Source organism: Nyctibius grandis, chromosome 1 (assembly GCF_013368605.1).
Source record: "Nyctibius grandis isolate bNycGra1 chromosome 1, bNycGra1.pri, whole genome shotgun sequence".
Lineage (NCBI taxonomy): Eukaryota > Metazoa > Chordata > Aves > Nyctibiiformes > Nyctibiidae > Nyctibius > Nyctibius grandis.
In genome coordinates this window covers 68932597-68954680 of record NC_090658.1, presented here as the reverse complement: position 1 = coordinate 68954680, position 22084 = coordinate 68932597, and the positions used below count along the sequence as shown (strand labels likewise).

The 22084-nt window shown below is 39.2% G+C and overlaps 1 protein-coding gene across 1 annotated transcript in view; it reads left to right on the top strand.

Moving 5' to 3' along the window:
• LAMA2 (laminin subunit alpha 2) overlaps positions 1–22084 on the top strand; it is a 400132-nt gene that overhangs the window by 218699 nt on the left and 159349 nt on the right. Inside the window, 4 exon segments of the mRNA XM_068416012.1 lie at positions 6218–6319; positions 6869–7080; positions 13261–13372; positions 19940–20053. Coding sequence (XP_068272113.1) covers positions 6218–6319; positions 6869–7080; positions 13261–13372; positions 19940–20053 — 540 coding nt within the window.

The following is a 22084-nucleotide window of genomic DNA, read 5'->3' as shown; positions in this document are numbered from 1 at the left end:
ACGACCAGAATGAAGACTGGATCAGAAAGACCCAATTAAATATCATAAATTTACAGCTGGTACTTTTTTGTAAAGAAGATAATAATCTAGATGAGAGCTGGATTAACAATGGAGTATTTCCTTAAACATAAGTAAATTAAGTTAGGCGAAGCAGCCCTTTGTCCATTCCCTTCTGCATTGAGTGGGCTGGCTGGAAGAACGTATATACACTTAGCCATCGGTTAAGGTGGTACATTGTTCAGTGCCTTGTCAAATGTCACAACTGCATAGACATAAATAAATTAGGGACTAAGTTGGTCACCACTAATAAACTGGAAGCACTCTTATTTTTTTTTAAAGTATTTCCTTCGCATAGTTAGTGCTGATGTTCTGGTGGCAGATATCTCTATATTTGCTGAAATCTGTGTCATGAAATAAACGTGTGCCTAGAGAGTTTGTGAAGGTGAAAGAGTCCAAATAAACTTCAACATATTATTGCAGCTCTATTTCATGGAAATTCAAGAAGGCTAGCAGGGAATGTTAAGCTGTATGTAATATGATTTCATTACCTTCAAGCACTGTGTCTTGTAGTAGATATTGCCACCAGGAATATGACAGAGCCACTGGAAAACGGAGTGAGCATCTGTGTCATTTCTCATAATCATGGCAGCAAACAAAAGAATGGTCACAGGCATATCAGGAAACAAATGGGTTTTTCCGTTTGTTTTCGGGATGTCTTCTGGAATAGGAGAACATTTATTATCTTTTAGAACCTTGAGTTACTATCAGCACCTTGCTGTGAGACTGCTCCTTAGTCTTGTATTCAGCGGTATGTGTATTAGCTTTCTCCACTGGAATGTTCTGCCCATTCATGTTTGTAAGCTTTTTATTTTTATTTTTTTTTCTTTTTCTGGTAGCATTTGTTCACTTGATGTAGTTCTAATTGTATGTCTCTGTATACAATAATGTAATAGCAAGCAGGGTTCATGCTTCCAAAAGCATGTAACCTTTCTGTAGTTGTATTGCAACTATATTGGTCTAATAAAAATATTAACTCTCTCTGTAACCCTTATATCTATAATACAACATGTCAGTGACTATATTTCTGCTAGAACCACTAACAGTGAAGAGGGAAAAGTTTGTCCAACTTCTTGATATTTGTTGATGCCTTTTATTCCACTCATTTCTAAAGTCCGATGTTGTATGAGTATTGGTCTAAATCTAGTTTAATGCAGTAATATATTTTTGCTTTTGAAGGTGTCACGTTCTCTTGGATTAGGCCTGAGATCAAAGCCTCTCTGAGATAAATCCATTCTGATATAGATTTTACTACTAAACATACGAGCAAGGTGCATGTGTTTTATTTCAATAATACACTTACTGTGTAATACATTACTCATTTGTGAAATGTATTTTGTCTTCTAAGTTATTTTTAAAATATAAATACAAAGTGAAGTGATCCATTGGTGGGGAAACCATAGACCAGACACTTTCTACATTCCATTGACTATACAAAGGACTTCTTTTAGTTGTCTGCATGTAGCCACATAGTGCCATATCAGATGCTCCAGTATATTCCATCTGTCACGGTCATCTAATTCACAAACCGGCAACTATATTTAGGTGCTTTAATCACAAACTGACTCTCTTTCTAGCTGACAGAAGAGCATTTTACTGCTTAATGAGATAAGGGATTGTAAACAGCACCCTGTTTAGTGGAGGTAGCTCCTGATCTTCTGAAGTTACACTTGATAGATGTTGTTCAGAAGAAACGAGGCAGCCTCTAGTATAGTGGAGTAAGTGCTAGAACTTTACAGGCGGAGTTACAAGAGGCATTGGAGAGGGAAAGTGTGAATCACCAAATGATTCAAGAATAAGATGGGTTATGAAAGCTATATAAGAAAGAGGTACTCTCCAATGACATTAGTAGGAGAGATCCTGACAGCTTGCCTCAGAAAAGCATTGGCAGCAGACTAAGTGGAGGAAGAGAAGGACTTCTAGAATTTGATTTCCATATAAAGAGATGCAAGCTTTCCTCATCTATGGCTTTGCAAATATTTGCAGCAATGCTGTTTGTTGTCAAAGCTGTAAATATTTGTGGTTTACTATCACTTGTCTTGACCTAAAAGTGATTTTAGTGTGACAGGCATAACATAAAAGCATGCTTTACACAAAGTAGTACTCAGTGCTTCTTCCTACCCTCCAGCTTTCTCCCTGTTGAGCATGGCCATTTGTTCACAGGAAAGGAGCCGTCTCTCCTAATTCAGAGGGTTTTGACTGACGTAGAATGCAACCTGTCAGGATGTCATAACCAGTCTTGTCTGCTTTCTGGTTATATCCTTTAAGAATATGTAACATAATAGCAGAAGTACAGTTAACTGTAAACAACCAAAAAAATTAACTATCTGCCAGAAACTTGGTGCATTAGAATTAAGACAGCTGGGATTTCTTTCTCCTACACCTGTACTTCTTGGGGAGTCTGTGACTTTTGTTGAACTCGTAGATTCTGCCTCCTGAGCTGGGAAGAAATATTTGATGTATTAATCTAAAACCAGGTGGGAGAGATAAAGGAAAGTCTGTGGAACTTCCTTGATGTTTTTAGTCAGCTCTTCTTGTCTCCGCAATATATGCCTTTGTCACCAGCAAGACAAACTTTTATGCTGTGTTCGCTTTGGTGTTATGGCCTCGGATGACAATCCTTGAGGCAGAACTCTAACTCTTCGGGTGATACAGATAATGTTAAAATGAAGGGATCTCACAGGTGCCCAACTTCTGTATCGCCTTGTATTCAAAATTCAGTGAAAAGTATTTTTTTGCACTAGATGAGACATAATTGTTCATGTAGCACATGGATTGACCTCTGAATTCTTTTGCCTGTGAGTGAAATTGTAGTTTAAATATACAGAGGAAGGAAATTACCTTTATAAAAAATGGCAGAAGGAAGTAGTACTTTCTGGTTTAAGTAAGTTTGTTTTTTTTCTAATCTACATTGGTATCATACAGCACACAAGTTAAATTTATATTCTGAACTACCAACTACTCTCTCCGATAAGTGCCATTTTGGGACCTTGACTTCAATGTGCGATCCTGTTTGTGATGTGCAAATCTTGCCATTTGCAGCCGTGAAACTCAGACTGCTGTGGCTAGCAGAGGCCTTAGGAGACTTCTTAGTCATATTCCAACTCTTAGACATCATACCCAGAGTATCTCTGACATGTTTGACCTGCTGTTAAACATTTAATGAAGGAATTCAATGGCATTTTCAAGTAGCTTGATACTGTTTTGATCATCCTTACAGTCAGAAAGCTTTCTGTATACTCAAGCGGAATCTTCTTCATTACTTCCCTGTGGTTACCACAGGAAAATAAAAATGGCAATTTCATTTTTTCAGTCTTTTATGTTTTGGTAAACTATTTTCCTATTCTCTCTTAGCATTCTCTTTTCTGGACTAGCCAAACCCACACGTTTCCTCTAGTGTTTCCTGTTGGTTGCATTTTAGAAGTCCCTAATCCATTCTGGATGCTTTCTCTAAACTATTATCTGTTTGTCTACTCTTCTCTAAGAGATTTTTGGTCAAAGTTTTCATTGTTAACTGCTTTTCTCTCTGCATTGATTTTAAATCAGAACCTTTCCTTTAATTTTTTTTTTTTCTGTATGACCTATCAATTCCCTCTGTTGGATTTTCATTTATTAAGGTAAAGGTTTTGCATTTGGGAAAAAGTAAAACCTGTGTTGGTATGTATTTTTTGTAGGTTACCTAACACCACACAATCTTTGTTTTCCCATTATTTTCACTTTCTTGAATCCTTGTAGTTAGTCTGAACTGGAAACAGAAATTATAAAATTCTGCAAAAGTTACTCTTTTTAAATGTTGGTCTAAAGCTGAAAGCAATTCTGGGTACTTCTTGCAGCATTTCAGATACCTAGATTTTCTACATTCTTCTTACAGTTATAAACCAGTGTTTAGCCTTGACCACAGGCAAAACAAAAATGCTGTAAAAAGTGTGTCTAAGGAAAAAAAGTCTTTTTGTGTTGTTACGGTCAAGGCTGAATGTAGTTGCATTGGTCCTAACAGGTTTGGATACTATGTATATAAACATCCAATGCAAATGTTTGCCGATGATACTAAACTAGGAGGAGCTGTGGACTCCCTTGAGGATAGAGAGGCCTTACAGAGAGATCTGGATAGACCAGAGAGCTGGGCAACCACCAACTCTATGGAATTTAACAAGAGCAAGTGCTGGATTCTGCATCTGGGACGGGGTAATCCTGCTTATACATACAAACTGGGGGACAAGGTGCTGGAGAGCAGCCCTGCAGAAAGACATCTGAGGGTTTGGGTTGATGGCAAGTTGAATATGAGTCAACAGTGTGCCCTGTCAGCCAAAAGGGCTAACCATGTTCTGGGGTGCATCAAACACAGCATAGCTAGCCAGTCGAGGGAGGTGATTGTCCCACCCTACACTGCACTGGTGCGGCCCCAGCTCAAGTACTGTGTGGAGTTTTGTGTGCCTCAATATAAGAAGGACATCAGACTATCAGAGTGTGTCCAGAGGAGGGTGACCAAGATAGTGAAAGGTCTTGAGGGCAAGACTTAGGAGGAGCAGATGAGGTCACTAGTTTTGTTCAGCTTGGAGAAGAGAAGGCAGAGGGGTGACCTTATCGCAGTCTACAACTTCCTCAAGGTGGGCAGTGAAGGGAGAGGTGCTCATCTCCTCTCTCTGGTGACCAGCGATAGGACATGAGGAAATGGAATGAAGCTGCATCATGGGAAGTTCAGATCAGACATTAGGAAAAGGTTCTTCACTGAGAGGGTGGTCAGCCACTGAAACAGGCTTCCAGGGAAGCGGTCACGGCACCAAGCCTGTCAGAGTTCACGAAGCATCTGGACAATGCTCTTAGTTATATGGTTTAGTTTTAGGTAGTCCTGGAAGGAGCAGGGAGTTGAACTCGATGATCCTTATGGGTCCCTTTCAACTTGAGATATTATATGATCCTATGATTCTATGATCCAAGCTTTGGGTTACAAATTGGCGTGAATTCTCTGGCTTTAATCTAGCAATTAGCTGTACAGCCTCAGATGCAGTTTATGGATTTTTATACCTTTGTGGATAATTCAAAATCAGTTTATTTCCATGCCTTAAATACTAGGACTTTTTTTCTCCCCTTATATTAGTTGCATCATAAAATAATGAAGTTGATGACTTTCACTGTTTTGTGTTACTCTGTGCAAAACCATCTACTATAATGGACAAGAGAGAGCACATTGTGTCCTTGAGAATAATCAGATTATTCTCTTTTTAGAAGACTCATGAGTACACTCTGTGGTCAGCAGTATGCACTGGAAGGGCAGAAGGATCCTTATGATTTTAATAGTCTCTGAGAGGAGGCTCACATTGCACTGAAGTATGCGGCAGATGCATTTAAAAAACAAAATGTAGCTCTTGCAACCTCTGATTTACTTATGCTGCTTCCAAACAATTAACAAAAAGCACTGGTTTTGTACTGAACTCTGTCATTCAAGTCTGCAGCTTTTGATTTTCATCCTAGAACTGATCTACTTTTTCCATTTTTTCATGAATAAGCTAGGGTCAGTGACATGGTTTTGGGGGCTAAAAGAGCATAGAAAAAATATATTTGCGTGACACAAGAGCCTGGTTATTGACTTCTCACATTGAAGGCTGAGTCAAACTGAGAGAAAGGGCTGGAGCATTCTTTTAATTAAATTTATTTGACTCCATGAGGGAAAATTCTTACTTTATTTTAGGTTACAGTTTATTCTAAGAAAAATATCACTGGCCTTTTTTTCCGTTTTAGTAGTTTGTCCCATCAACAAAACTGAAGTTATTGAATCTTCTAAAGGTCACTAAAGCTGCTGATGTAGCGGCCCAGCCTAAATGAGGACCATATAACTCAGATACACTGAAAACCTAATGTCAGTATCAAGTGGAAATTTGTATAGATTTCAGATTGTTTCTGATTACTTTGTTAGTCCATGTGTTTAAGGAATTTGCAGCCTTCGACAGGCATAGAAGAAAAATGACTAAGCATGATTTCTAAATGGTTGACCAAGAAGGGAATGGTCCATAGAGCTGTAGTCCCCAGGCATCTGCATATGGTTTTGCAACAATAGAAGTCTGTTTCCGGGAAATACTGATGCTGGAGAAAACTGCCCCCAAATGGTTAAGGCCTGTTTTCTTTCACTTAATTGCATTTTTTTTCTCTTTTTTCTTCCCAGGTAGCAGCTGCTGGAGGACATCTGAAATTTACAGTCTCCTATGACTTCACAGAGGAAGAAGAGACAGGTCAATTGATGGTTCAGTCCGATGTCATCATAGAGGTAACGTGATCATCTTTTCAGCCACCAAAAAAAAAAGAATTGCCTACTTCTTCAGATGTTCAGTGCGAAGCTTGGCGGTTGAGGACACAAAACAGCAGGGTACACGTGCTTTCAGCTAATTTATAGTATCAGAGGATACTATAGTATCAGAGGAGCCTCTGGCAATATCGCAGTAGCTTACAAAACCGTATTCTTCCTGTTCATCAGGAAGGATGAAGAAATAAAATAATTGGTTGTTTGAGGTAACACTTTCACATTCTTTCAGCAGACCTCTTCTTGTGCAGCTCGGCATTGTATGAATTTGCTTTTGCCCATGCAAAGCATGACACTAGGTTTTAGCTGAATAACCTAAACTTTCTCTTGCACTGACTTTCAACTTTATCAGGCAAGCCTATTTCAGGGCTATGAGAGGTGAATGTTATTCCTCATATTTATTATTCTTGTAAAACATATTATTCAATAAATCCAGTTCCCCCAACTGGCTACAGATAGAGCTTTTCTCCTGACTTTTTTCATATTTACATTTCTCTCTCTCATGGCTCTATCTAGGGAGGTGACTTGAGAATCAGCACTCCAAAAGCAGGGATCCACCTACAGCCTTCTGAAGAGCACACTGAAGAAATTGTGCTGAAACCAGAATCTTTCTTTGTGCATGGCACTGATGTTCCAGTCAGCAGGAGGGAGTTCATGACTATCCTTGCAAATGTAAAGAGGATCCTCATAAGAGCCACATACAGCTATGGGATGAATGCCATCTACAGGTGAATGTGGGAAACCTGTTTGTCTGCTACAGGCAGCTTCTCAAAATACTTGTTTTCTCTCTTCAGAGAACTAAGCTGGTGTAATTTAAAGCACGCTAATTTATTATCATGAAATCCATATCATTCATTTACACTTTCAAAGAGTTGTTAGGTTTTTTTTTTCGTTTTGGGTAGGCAGGAGGAGGAGAGGCAAGAGAAAGAAGCAGCCTTGTAAGAAAATTAAATCATATGGACTATTAAGGCATGAATGACAGTTCTATAAATATGTCTATTTTGTGAACACTGTAATTCCCATGTATATGGTGAATCATAGAGTGCAGTAATGACATGGTGAAGTAAGAGATCATATATTGCTTATATATTGTTTTCCACATTTAATGAGCATACAGGGCCACATTAACAGTGGACTAAAGAATAATATCCTAAGTCTGTAAGCTGGAAAAGTGGCTTGAGGGGAGTTTTCTATGTTTTTAATCAGTACCACGCACAGAACTGGCTAATCCCAAAGCCTTTCCCTTGATTTATGTCAGGTTGCTTCCTGGACTGCTTAAAACCACTGATTTCATGTGAACTCAGACGAGGAGTCTGATAAAATGAAAGACATGTTATATGAGATGACACAGTTGTTCTATCTCAGTGGCTGCAGTGTGGTTGAACCTGTAAAGCTCATCTTGCGTTTAAATTTTCATAAGTGCATGAGCAAATACTCCAGGTGGGCTAGAAGACAGCCTCTCTCCTGGTACTGTATGATTGCACTCTGTCTATACATTAATAGTTAGGTGGCATAAATAATGTTTTTTAAATGTGCAATGGAATTGATTGCATAGTAGTTTTCTACTCACAAGGCATGAAACCTGAAATGTTCTCTAACCTACACATCACTTGATTCAGCAGCATAGGCCAATTTGGAATGGAGGAAGCTGATAGCACATTAGTGATTATTTGCTGAGAGCATAGATACAGTTTTTGTTACTGTGACATTTCTTAAGCAATCCAACCATTATTTGAATACTTAGGTAATTAAAATATATCCTAAATTGAAAGGCAGGTTGTGTCAATAGCATGCGGTTTTCTGATTTGAGCTTTGCCAGTGTACATTTTTTCCCTGCAAAAAGGAATTTGTGTTTCTTCAATCTCTTTCTCTTTCTGTGGTTAATTAGTATGTATTGTGTCTCTGTAAATAACTTCGTGAATCATAACTAGCTTGAGTTTCAGCCAAACTATTTTCTAATTTGTTCATTTGATCATCAGTCTTGCATCTCCTTGCATCCAGTTTGAAAACCTTTCATGGCCTGTCACCTTCCCACTGTGGTGTTAGAGGAGGGTCAAACCACCAGGCCAGAGCTTATCTCTTATGCACTATGAGCAGATCATGAGAAGCTGCTAATCCATACCTTACAGCTGAGACTAGTGGGAGCTCAGTGAATGCTGTTCCTCCACTCTGTTCTTATTCAAATAAAATAAAAAAAACCCCCGTTAGTCAGAATTTTCCAAACTAAAGGAGTGCGGAGCAATGTTGGGGTGAACAACAGGGGCTTTTATGCTGTGCTGTTTTAAAGGACCTATGTAGGATTGACTTTCTTTGGACCAAAGGTCTTACTAAGTATTATTGGAAATGCAGACTTTAGCTGTCAGTGGTTTACATACATTTGTGTACTGACATTTGCACTAGAATGAGAAGAGCTTTCCTACAAAAGCACTTTGGCTAGGCAGTTGAAATCTGTGAAGAAAGTCCATTGCTGGACATGTACTGGCTCCATCTTGCCTCGTGAGGGTGGAACGGATCAGATCCCCTCTGGGCAACAACATAGAGCTCAGGTCAGCACACGCATATAGAACTGGCACTGTCTATAGTTTGTGCCTTCTAGGCAAGAAGTGGCAGATCCGCCAGTGTCATGTTTGGAAGACTACGTATCGCCACCTACATCTCACATTGCTGCTTTAGCCATTTGGCTGCATGTGGTGCCTCACTGGTTTGTAGTCTGGTTCATATTTAGCCTTTGGAACATTTTAGTCGTGCGTTATAGATAACTTGCCGAAAACATGTCTTGGAAATATTCTTCAAGAATAGCTCCAGGACAAACGTATAATTTATGCTTCGCAGCTTAGTAGCCACCATCTTCTAGATGTAGTACATTACAGTTAGGAAGGTTGGTCCCTTAAAAACAATGATTTAAAAGGGGGTTAGGGGAAGGGACTGAAGTAATTTCAGAGAGTACCTTTTTTTGCTAGAAATGGGTTTGTATTACTGGCACATCTCTAGCTGTCCCTATGATGTCTCTTACCAGAGAAGAATGCAATGGTTACTGTGTTACTGTGATTACCATCAGAATATCCAGAAGTCTCCGAAAATCACAGAATCACAGAATCACAGAATCAACCAGGTTGGAAGAGACCTCAGGGATCATCGAGTCCAACCGTTGCCCTGACACCACCCTATCAACTAGACCCTGACACCACCCTATCAACTAGACCATGGCACATGGCAGTTTGCTCTGCCATGTCCAGAGCAAAATAGTTTGCTCTAAAGGAAACGCATTTTACTGAGTGCTGTTGGGGTGGTCATTTTAGTTTTGTATGACAGAAGAGAGGGTGTGACATTCGAATCACAATTAAATGAATTTGATTTTTCATCTTTGATTTAACTGAAGGAATCGTAGTTTCACCCATCAGGGTGGGATTTACTGGGTGGAGTTAAATGTTCTCAGAACAGTGCATGCTCCCGCTCACATGATGTAGCAGCAATAGCATCTACTGTCATCCAGCCCATCTTATAATCTGTCATTGTAGGCATATTGCTGATGTTTAGGGTATGCCTGAGTTCTGACTTCTCTTTGACATTCACTCATGCTAAAACATACTAGATGCAAAGCTGTGCTCCTAAGTCTAAGATCATGCAAAACAACTCTTTTCTGCCCCTTTAGTACTGCAGGGAAAATGTCCAGACCCAATGAAGAGGATATTCTTTGTGGTATCTTGGGCTGATAAGGGACTACTGTTGATGGGCTCCAAAGGAATACATTTTTGCCAAAGAAATAGTGTAGAGCTAAGGCTTAGTAGATAAGCAGTTATGAACTAAGAGTTTTTTATTGTCTTTTAAACAGGTATGTGTGGTGGACAGATGGATATTCCTCTGAAAGAGTAAAGAGGGTCTGGCAGAGAGACAGAAATATTACAGGGTTATTAGATCCTTCATGAATGACAATTTCTGCCTCAAAGCATCAGCAGAATTATGCAACATACTAATTAGAGATTGCTGTATTAAGCAACCTGTTCATTTAAATACTGTAAGTTTTGAAAATGGATAATGACACCACATGTGTAAGGATCTCCAAGGGTGCTATTATAATCTGTTCTTGAGAAGAGGCCAGAATGGAAGCATCCTAAGATTAAGCAACTTTCTTGCAGTCATGTAGAAAGAGACTTAAAAATTCAATGGAGTTGTCTCCAGTTAGCAAGAGCTTTAACTTAAAGATTATATTTTTCACCCTTGTTTAGTTTAACCTACTAGAAACATTAGTTCATCAAGTTACTGACTTAAGCATGTTTTTGAGAACATATTTTGGGTCATTTTAAGCTTAAAATGTTGTTATTGCTCTATGGCATAATTAGTAAGCTTCCTCAAATGAGTGGGCTTACATTTAGATGATCAAGTAGGATTAAAAAATGAGAACAGAAATGCAGCAATCAATTTGAAAGTGATTACAGCTTCTGGGTTTAAATCAAGATCCTGCTCTAACTCAACAGATCTTCCAAACTATTGCAGTTAAGTTCATCTGTGGTAGAATCAACAGGCCAGGAACAGACAGCTCTCTCTTATCATTTTGTTTAATCTAATGTTGCTAGCTTGTGCTTCAAAGAAAGTTTAGTAGCACTGTTTCTTCAGTTTTAATATTCAGAGTGGCCACTGATGGTAAATGTTGTAGACACTCAGATGGGCATTGGAAGTTGTGATGCTAAAGATAATGGATTGCTTGCAACCACATATAGGATCAGTGCTAGATGCAAGGAGAATGAGGGAAGAAAAGGCTGAGGGTTTTTTTCCATATGCAGAATTGGCTTCAAGACAAATGAGCAATGATTGGGTCAGTACTTCGTGTGCCTTATGTAGCTGATGTGATTCAGATGCCTGGCATAGCAGATAGTAAACTATGCTGATACTGCCTGAAACGTCCCCTTCCCTTTTAATCTTGTTTGTTTTTAGAAGTCAACAGTTGCCTGCTGACAGCAATAGTCAGCTTAAATATTTGGTCTCGATGTTGAATCTCAAATTGTTCATGCACCTCCAGGATCCAGTGCCCCATTACTGCCAGCATTATGTATTTTAATGAATGCAGAATGGCATCGAGGAATCAAAATCGCAGCATCAAAATGGGAGAAAAAAAAAATCAGTGCAGCTTTCTTCACTGAGTAACTGTTAATGCTAAAAACTGTTAAACACATTAGAATCCCATTTAGCAAATAGCAGAATGTAATGAAAATTGGAACATTTCAGTGAATACAAATGTGGGATAATACTGGGTGCTGTTTCTATGTATAAGTGCTTCTCTTTGTTCCAAGATCTGTGCTGAGAGGGAACTAGCTGTAGTTCAAAGGATAAATACAACTTGGTCTTCTACTAGCAATTTCTTTCTTCATTTACAGATTTTTCTCCAGAAATTGTTAGATTTTTTACTGTTAAAGTCATCACCAATTGATATCTAATGTCCTAGAGACTGGTTATCTTATTGTAAGGAAAACTCAAAAGGATGATTGCAAAATAAGCATGCAGCAATGGAGTGAAGGGGAAATAATGAAAAGTGATTGAGATCTTGATAGGAACATGCATCCTTCTCTTAAAGCAATTTCAAGAACCTTTTACAGAGGTTCTAGTATCACCAAATTATATTCAAGTTTCTGACTGCATAATCTGCAATGGTAGTCTCTCCAAAGTCCAGTCATATCCCCAGTGATGGTATAATTTCTGTTTTTTTGAAGCTCCCATCCTAATTTTGGAAATCTTCCTTTTTTCCCCTTATCTTTCATGTCTGTCTTATTGAGAGTAGCCGTAAAATTGAGTGGGAAAATATCTTCTTAACCTTTCCTCCAGCTGCTGCAGTAACAACAAAATATTTTTCTTGGATGTTTTCTTATCCAAAGTCATCCAAATAATTTTCAGGATTTTTTGGCAGCCAAAAGATAAATGCTTCAGCATGGAGGAAAAAAAAAGTTAAGTTTACATTTTCCAAAGGAAATTGATTATTTTTTAACAAAATGAATGTCATGATGGAAAGGTGTTTTCTGCTTAAAAGGACTTCAGAAGAAGCTTTTCAGGTAGCTCTAGTAATCAAACACTCTGTTAAGATTGCTGGGTGAAAACAGAAGTCATTGAGCCTCTATAATGCCTTAATGTTCTTTCTAAATTCTCATAAGAATTAAATCCCCAAATCCCAATTTCTTTTCCCAAATAGATACTGCTGAGGTAAACTAAATCTGTTTCGTATATTACCTGTAAGACTATCAAAAGACTTTTGCTGTCTCTCTCGTCATACTTATGTATTTTTTTTAATAAAAATCATGTTCAGTGTTTGGCTAAACAATGGATGTTTAGCCAATGTCTAGCATTTATTTTTTAAGGGTAATTGTGCATGGAACAGAAAATTCTCCAACGCTGTCTTCTCTGTCATTGGGGAAACTAAGGTACATGGTAGAAGATTTCCTTTTTCTTTCATGTACATGATACTTAGATCCTCCTGGACAGAGCTGAAATCTTTTTCAGAGGTCAAATCTCCAGAGTAAAAATACCCTATAACCAAAACTTAGTAATGTAATGCTGTAGAAAGCTGGAGTTTTGAAGACACTGCTTAGTGTCAAATTTTCTATATATACAGCTGCAATGCAAGTGGCTTGCAGGCCAGGAATAGCCTTCCATCTACTGATACAGTGCTGCGAGACTTTTAAAAACTATTTTTATCAATGTGTGTCTGACTATAGTCTCCCTTGCATGAGGGACAAAAGTAGTAACAAGCCTACAGACATGTAGTTTAGGAAAAAATAGATTAATCTGAAAAACTCCTTATTTTTAAACAGGAAAACATGAACAAGCCACTGAATGTCACTATATACTGTTTGTGGCATCCAGCTGCACATATGTTTCCATGTAATTTGCTACGTTAACTGTTTCATTTCTGTTACATTCAGACTAAGAAGCGTTAGCATTGAAGCTGCTGATCACACTTCAACTGGGAGAAAGGTGGCGTCTGCAGTGGAGTTATGTGACTGTCCCCCGGGGTATGACGGTACCTCGTGTGAGGTGAGTATCACGATACAGTCTAGATCAATTGTGCTAACACTGTGATAGTTGTAAGCAACCAGTGGCCCTGTGTTGGTAGAAAATAGTAAGAGAGCTGTCCATTCCTGTTAGGAATTTGGTATAGCTTGTCTAGTTACCTTTATTTCTAGGTGGTGGTTCATTATATTTGATAATATTTGAAATCTGAAGTTTTACACCTCTAAGTTAAGAAAAGACATTTCTCTTAAAAAGAAAATGAAAGCAGTATTTGTACTCTTCAGCCAATTGATATTACAAATGCATGAAACTATCACAATTAGAAGGAAAATGACCTGTGCACAACAAAGCCAGATCAAATTATCTGAGTTAATGTGGCTGAGTTCCCTCTTATGTTTTCCCAGGGCTCTGCCATTTGCCTTTGAGTCTTTGAGGATTGTGTGTGTGTTCTTGTGAGGATTGTTTCACTTTAGTTTGGTCCTGTTACAGATAATAACATACACACATGCTCAGAAAATACCCACTTTCCTAACAAATTCATTAGTTCACAGAGAATGTGTTCATACAAGTATATGGATGATTAACTAGCTCATGTGGGCATAGCTTGCGGTAAATAGAAGCCAAAAAAAATTCTTCAAAAGCTTTGCCTTTAAGGAAATAGTTTCAAACACCAAGATGCTCTGCTTCACAAAACTACAAACAGTATGCCATTTACACAGGCACTCTAGGCATTTGCTTGTCAGCTCTCTTTTTCTTTAAAATCTTCCATGCTTATATGTGATATTTAGGGCTTAAAGTCTAGTTTCATGCCAAATGTGGTTGCTTGTTGCTGGGGCTAAATAAACTATTGTAGAAAGAAAGCCTGAAGGAATTAATGGATATTCCTATTCCAAAATGGTATAGACAGAAAAAAAAAATGGAGAAGAATATTGCCTACCTTGGCTGAGAAATAATTTTTAAGTATGACCATTGTCTGTCCAATTATTTGAAGAAAAAAGCTGGATGAATTGTCATTGTGCTTCACGCTTTTTTTTTTTACTTCTCAGTTTCTCCTCTCAATTCAGATTTAGGTGTAGTTTCCCAGAAAGCAGTTGGAAAGGCTGTGATTGCAGATGATTCAATATCTGCTTTTGTTGTAGAACTGAAGGACATGGGTAGAATTCCTGCCCTTGGCGTTGATGAAATTCTCTGCCCAGTGTTGTGTCCTTCAATGCTAAACCTTCTCTCCAGTTCAAAACAGTCCCTGAAATTTCATGTATACATGAGATCATATTCCTCAATAGAAACTACATATATAGATAGCTGCAAATGTAAAGTCTCTATGCACACTGGCAGGCATGGACACTCTTTGATTCCTGCCCTGGCTGAGTGCTAACCACAGACCTATTGAACTAAACCATATTGTAGTCCCTACCTGTATGTTGGTTTTCCTCCCAAGACTGAAGGCCAAGAAGATATGATAGACTTCTGGATGAGCACACTTTTCCTGTGTCCCCTCACTGAATTTCAGAGCATTGTACACAGCTCAGAAATGCCATTTGACAAAGCTGGCCTATCTTATGATAACAATGATACGGGTAAAAGTTTTAGTTTCCATGCCTTTATTCACTGAATTCATTTTTCATGAGTCTTTTGTAGCAGAAGTTCAACGTATGATATGCATTGAATGGTTGTGCTTGATAGAAAACAATGGGGAAGTATTTTAGTGTTCTGAGTAGATGGTTGTGCTTTTTATAACAAGGACAAGCAAGAAATAAAAAAAATAAAAAAAAAAAAAGATGTTTTAGATTTCCAGGCAAACTAGCAGTTGAGAAAGTACAGAAAGATAAATTCAAAATGTTCATTCTTTCAGAATAGTATATTTGTTTCTTCTGAATAATTTTGGCCCTGTCCAACACTTTGCTTCTTAGAGTTTCAACCTAGCAGAATTTCATTTTTATTGATTTTGTGCAGGTTTTCGGTTTCATTTTCTCTTCTTCATTTAATAATGTATGTGTTGTTGCCTGCATAATGATGTTGTGGTACCTGGCATAGATGCTGCAGCACTAAAACCAACCATTATTTACTTATTTTCTTGCTGTGAATGTTTTGGCACGATCAGTCTTCAGAAGACAACCAATCCCATTTAAAATATGCTGTCTCTTATGTGATTGTTCCGTTACACAAATTTGGAATTAATTTTCTACAAGATTCTAGTCAAAGAAAATTGTTATGTTTATGCTAGTATATCTGAGAAATGAACACAGAATTCTGTGAGCATAGGTAAAGCAGATCAAATTTAAATTTCAAATAAAAATTGGACTCATTTGTGATAGTTACTTTGCTCTACTCATGTGAATCTTGTGGCCTTTATTTGTCAACATCTTCACATCTAGTTGCTCTTCTCCACCAGATTTGTTCCCTTTCTATAGACTCTTTTACTTCCACTGTGGAAGAAGTTGTGTTTAACTTGCATCACTATGATGGTCAAGAACTTCCCTGACTTTTGAATGTTACATAATTTCTTTTCTTAAGATCCCAATCTACAATCTTTTCTTTTAGTTCTGTTCTAAGCCTAGCTGTTAATATTCCATGTCCTTAGAATTAGCGACTTTTGGAGCTTTACCTTGTGCAATATCATGTATATGATATTGCACAAGGTCGGGGGGCTATGATTTAGTGGCAATTACAGAGACTTGGTGGGATGCCTCGCATGACTGGAATGTGGTCATGGATGGCTATGTCCTATTCAGGAAAGACAGGCCACTAAGGAGAGGTGGTGGAGTTGCTCTTTATGTGAGTGAGCAGCTAGAATGTATTGAGTTCTGTCCAGGGGCGGATCAGGAGCGAGTTGAGAGCTTGTGGGTGCGAATTAAGGGGCAGGCTGGCAGGGGTGATACTGTTGTGGGTGTCTATTTGAGGCCACCGGATCAGGATGAGGAGGGTGATGAGGCCTTCTACAGGCAGCTGAGAGCAGTCTCTCAATTACAGGGCCTGGTTGTCATGGGGGATTTCAACTACCCTAATATTTGCTGGGAGGCCTACTCAGCCAGCCATCCTCAGTCCAGGAGGTTCCTCCAGTGCATTGATGATAACTTTCTGATGCAAATGGTGGATGAGCCAACTAGGAGAGGAGCACTGCTGGATCTTATCCTCACTAACAAGGAGGGTCTGGTTGAAGAGGTGAAGGTTGAGGGCAGCCTTGGTTGTAGTGACCATGAGATGGTAGAGTTCAGGATCTCATGTGGCAGGAAGAGAATAGCTAGCAGAATCACAACCCTGGACTTCAGGAGGGCCAACTTTGGCCTTTTCAAGCAATTGCTAGGGGAAATCCCATGGGACAGGGTACTAGAAGGTAAGGGGGCCCAAGATAGTTGGTTAGCATTCAAGGACTGCTTCTTCCGAGCTCAAGATCAGAGCATCCCAGCAGGTAGGAAGTCAAGGAAGGGTACCAGGAGACCTGCATGGTTAAACAGGGAACTGCTGGGCAAACTCAAGTGGAAGAAGAGGGTGTACAGATCATGGAAGGAGGGGCTGGCCACTTGGGAGGAATATAAGTCTGTTGTCAGAGGATGTAGGGAAGCAACTAGGAAAGCTAAGGCCTCCTTGGAATTAAACCTTGCAAGAGAGGTCAAAGACAACAGAAAGGGCTTCTTCAAATACATTGCAGGTAAAAGCAACACTAGAGGCAATGTAGGCCCACTGGTGAATGAGGTGGGGGCCCTGGAGACAGAGGATAAAAAGAAGGCGGAGTTACTGAATGCCTTCTTTGCCTCTGTCTATACTGCTGGAGGCTGTCCTGAGGAGCCCCGGACCCCTGCGGCCCCAGAAGAAGTCAGGATAGAGGAGGAATCTGTCTTGGTAGATGAGGGCTGGGTCAGGGACCAATTAAGCAAGCTGGACGTCCATAAATCCATGGGCCCTGATGGGATGCACCCGCGGGTGCTGAGGGAGCTGGCGGAAGTCATTGCTAGGCCACTCTCCATCATCTTTGCTAAGTCGTGGGCAACGGGAGAGGTGCCTGAGGACTGGAGGAAAGCGAATGTCACTCCAGTCTTCAAAAAGGGCAAGAAGGAGGACCCGGGTAACTATAGACCGGTCAGCCTCACCTCCATCCCCGGAAAGGTGATGGAACAACTTGTCCTTGGTGCTGTCTCTAGGCACATCAAGGATAGGGGGATCATTAGGGGCAGTCAACATGGCTTCACCAAGGGGAAGTCATGCTTAACCAACTTGATAGCCTTTTATGAGGACGTAACCAGGTGGATAGATGGTGGTAAAGCTGTGGATGTGGTCTATCTCGATTTCAGTAAAGCGTTTGACACGGTCTCCCACAGCATCCTCACAGCTAAACTGAGGAAGTGTGGTCTGGATGATTGGGTAGTGAGGTGGATTGTGAAGTGGCTGAAGGAAAGAAGCCAGAGAGTGGTTCAGCAAGCCAGCAAGTTCGCTGATGACACCAAACTGGGAGGAGTGGCTGACACACCGGAAGGCTGTGCAGCCATTCAGAGAGACCTAGACAGGCTGGAGAGTTGGGCGGGGAGAAATTTAATGAAATATAACAAGGGCAAGTGTAGAGTCCTGCATCTGGGCAAGAACAACCCCATGTATGAGTACAAGTTGGGGACAGACATGTTGGAGAGCAGCGTAGGGGAAAGGGACCTGGGGGTCCTAGTGGACAACAGGATGACCATGAGCCAGCAGTGTGCCCTTGTGGCCAAGAAGGCCAATGGCATCCTGGGGTGTATTAGAAGGGGTGTGGTTAGCAGGTCAAGAGAGGTTCTCCTCCCCCTCTACTCTGCCCTGGTGAGGCCGCATCTGGAATATTGTGTCCAGTTCTGGGCCCCTCAGTTCAAGAAGGACAGGGAACTGCTAGAGAGAATCCAGCGCAGAGCCACGAAGATGATTAAGGGAGTGGAACATCTCCCTTAGGAGGAGAGGCTGAGGGAGCTGGGTCTCTTTAGCTTAGAGAAGAGGAGACTGAGGGGTGACCTCATTCATGTTTATAAATATGTAAAGGGCAAGTGTCATGAGGATGGAGCCAGGCTCTTCTCAGTGACATCCCTTGACAGGACAAGGGGCAATGGCTGCAAGCTGGAACACAGGAGGTTCCACATAAATATGAGGAAAAACTTCTTTACGGTGAGGGTGACCGAACACTGGAACAGGCTGCCCAGAGAGGTTGTGGAGTCTCCTTCTCTGGAGACATTCAAAACCCGCCTGGACGCATTCCTGTGTGATATGGTCTAGGCAATCCTGCTCCGGCAGGGGAATTGGACTAGATGATCTTTCAAGGTCCCTTCCAATCCCTTACATTCTGTGATTCTGTGATTCTGTGATTCTGTGATATCTGTGCACGTGATCATTCTTTTCAGAATCACTGAAAGAGGAAAAAGATTTATAGATTTATACAGAAGCAGCTTAGGCAGTTGCATCTCATGCCACAGAAAAAAAAATAGGGCATTTTCTTTTAACCTGTTTTTCTTTTCTAGATTTTATAACACTGATTTTTAATTTTTAGTATATATGGGTTTTGTTAGAACTAAAAGAAATAAAAATAAGGATAATGTCTCAGGGTTTTTTTTAAAGAATAATTTCAATTAATCTTCAAATTACTTTCACATTTTGCAGGAGTAAGACAGAAAGGGACATTGTCTTTTTTTTTTATAAAGGAGAATCTTGTTACCTTTTTGGAGAGTATAGGTGAAGGGGAAGGGATTTTCTTTATTAAATGATACTTGTAGTATTCTATCATTACAAAACTTTCTCTTTGTATTAGCCAGGTGCTTTTGAAGGTCAACACTCTGTCATGCACTTTTTTATGTTATGCAAAATCCTTGGATGATAAAAGCAGTCTTACTGAGGAAAGATAGTTTGCAGAAACTATAAAGCCATTTGTGAGATATATAGTGAGGAAGACTGCTGCTTGATATCTTATTATGAAGAAATGTAATAGCTGAATTTTCGCTGATGAATCACAGTTGTATGATGTCACCTTTCCTAAGACAAAACTGGCTATACATTTAATATTGATCTGAATTTAACATTAAAAAAAAAAATCAGAGCACCTTCTTAAAGGGAAATGACTATACTTCATATTTAAGAAGTACAATTTGTAAATAAAAGGATGGCTTTGTTTTCAGCCTACGCTTTAGTTCAAGTGTAGCCTTTTGTTAGACTCCAAACAAGAAAGACTAAATGGTATTTTAATTGCTCTTTGCAGCTGAACTTCTCAGGAAAGGTGTTTGTTGTTTGGGGTTTTCTTCCTGCCTTCTCTCTCCTTCAGTATTTTGCCTTCTGGCTATTTTTCAGTCTGTACCTCTTGCTTTGATGCTGTCATATTTCAGTTCTTCATTTCTCTGCTTTATTTTACCATTTCAGAAGAATGATCAAGTTAAGGCTTCCTCTATCTCACACCTGCTGATAAGGCTAAAGTCAGTGCAAAGCCATAGCACCAGGAAGAACAACTCTGTAGAGAAATCTAGGTGTTGTTTATTAATTTGACAAGTATGTTTTTGTGTGTGCAAGTATCAAATTCAACAATATTTTAAAAATCCCATTCCTTTCCCTATTCAAGTGAGAATTTAACTTTTTATCTAATTTATCTTGCAGTCTTGCTGGCCTCGACACAGGCGTGTGAATGGCACAATTTTTGGTGGAGTCTGTGCACCATGTACATGCTTTGGTCATGCAGAATTGTGTGATGATATCACAGGAGAATGCCTGGTAAGTGTCACTACAGGAAACTTGATGGATATGGCCAATGTCAATTCAATATACCTGTGCAACTGAATTAACGACCTCTGAGACCTGAAGTACTCAAGAAGAAAAAAAACAGCGATTAACAGAAGAGATCTTTATGTTGAACTGTTGCTGAAGTTAAGGATCCCCTCATACCAAGATATGGTAGCTTCTACAGTTAAACAAAAGGAATTTTTTATTCACATAGGATTTATGTTTTGAAATAGAATCAATAGTATAAGGTATGGCATGCAGAAAGCAGCAAATATATCAACATTCTTCCATGCAAGATTTATCTCCCCCTCCCATCTGTCTCCTGCAGTGTATTTAATTTATAGTATGTAGCAGGTAAATTTGTATATTCTGTTCCAGTATGGCAAGAAGATATTGTTAATGACTTTCTTCATCTAAATTCCTACTAAACCTTGAAGAAACATTTAATAAATTGTCTTTTAAAAAATAACAAAAGCATATGATTTTGACTAAATCATCTTTTTTTCTCATAAGTTATGGAGATTTTATATAGTTACCTACTAATTCATCAATTAAATCTCTGATATTATCCGTAGCAAGCCTACCAGCATACCACTATTTCCAGCACATTCAGTAGCCTTTTGGAATGGGTGAATTATGCTGAATAGACTGTTCTGATTAACTCAAGGGCATTTTTAGTTTTATATTGTCTGACGTGGCATGAAGCTTGAAACAACATTTCTTATTTCATTAGTCTTGCAGAAACACAATTTGAGCCAGTGCCAGTTTAGTGGGATATCATACTCTCATTTCCCTGCAGAATTTCAAGCAGACTCTCTATTGTGCATGTTTCTAAATGTTCCCATTTATTTCCTTAAGAAAAAGCTTCTGGGAAAAATCCAAAATGAAAATTCAGGCTTTCTGCAATGTAATTTGGCACTTAGAATTATCACTGATCTTCCTGTTTTGCCCATAAAAGATGTTTAATTGCATTGCCGTGCAAAACAAGATATCCTTAATGTGTGGATCAGTGAATTTTTCAGATTGCTTTTTCATGAGTAGAAGCTTAAAATGATTCTCAATTTAATTATACTGTAAGCCTTAAAGTACCTAGGATGCAAAATATGGATGACTTGACAGTCACGTTTTGAATCCTTCACTTCCATGCAATGAAAATATTTATCACTAGAGTAATACAGATTTGTGTTTCTCAACGAAGATAAAATTTATTGCATTAATGTCTGTAGCCTCCAGCTATGATGTCTATAACATCAGTGTGGGATAAAATCAGTTAACAGAAAATAAAGGGAAGGGAGAATCCTGTTTAAGGTATATCATAACTATTGACTGTTTTGCTTAGGGGAGCATAGCCAGATGTGAGTTCTGAGGTTGCTTGCTTCTGTGTCATCAAGGTTTAGCCCTTGCACAATTTCCCTCTTTATTTTTGTCTATAGCACCAGCCCAGATGTGAGAGAAGGCCGTGTAGTTGCATACTGTAGTGCTTTTGCACTTTTCAGCTGATGGCAACTATTGACTGAGACAGTAGAGCTCCCACTTCTGATGTTTCAAGGCTGCTGGTGTAAAGATAACACAGCACTGATAAGGAAGGGGAAAATAACCAGTTGAAAATGCACTTTAATCTCTATGCATTATCAAGTATTCTGTATTTTGTGTGTTCTGTCTGAGCTTATACTAGATCATCCTATAAAGAAGAGACGCACAGGGAACTTAAAATCAGTTCTGGATTTTCTTGCAGCTTGCTTTGAAAACACCATTAAGTGAAGTTAGATTGGTTAGTATCCATGCAGGCTATTAAATGCTGCTATTCAATTTGGATCATAAGCCTTTTGAAGTGAAAGAGAGGAGAAGTCTGAATGCTGAAAAAGAGAAATGTTTCACATCAAAGGCATTCTTTCTATTGAGGTTTCCACAGCCTTTTGGCCGCCTTATTATTATTCATGGTGTTTTTTCAGTAATACAACAGACAATTTAGGCACCTAATTTACTGATATGATACTTCTTTTTACTCTTCCTTAGCTTTGA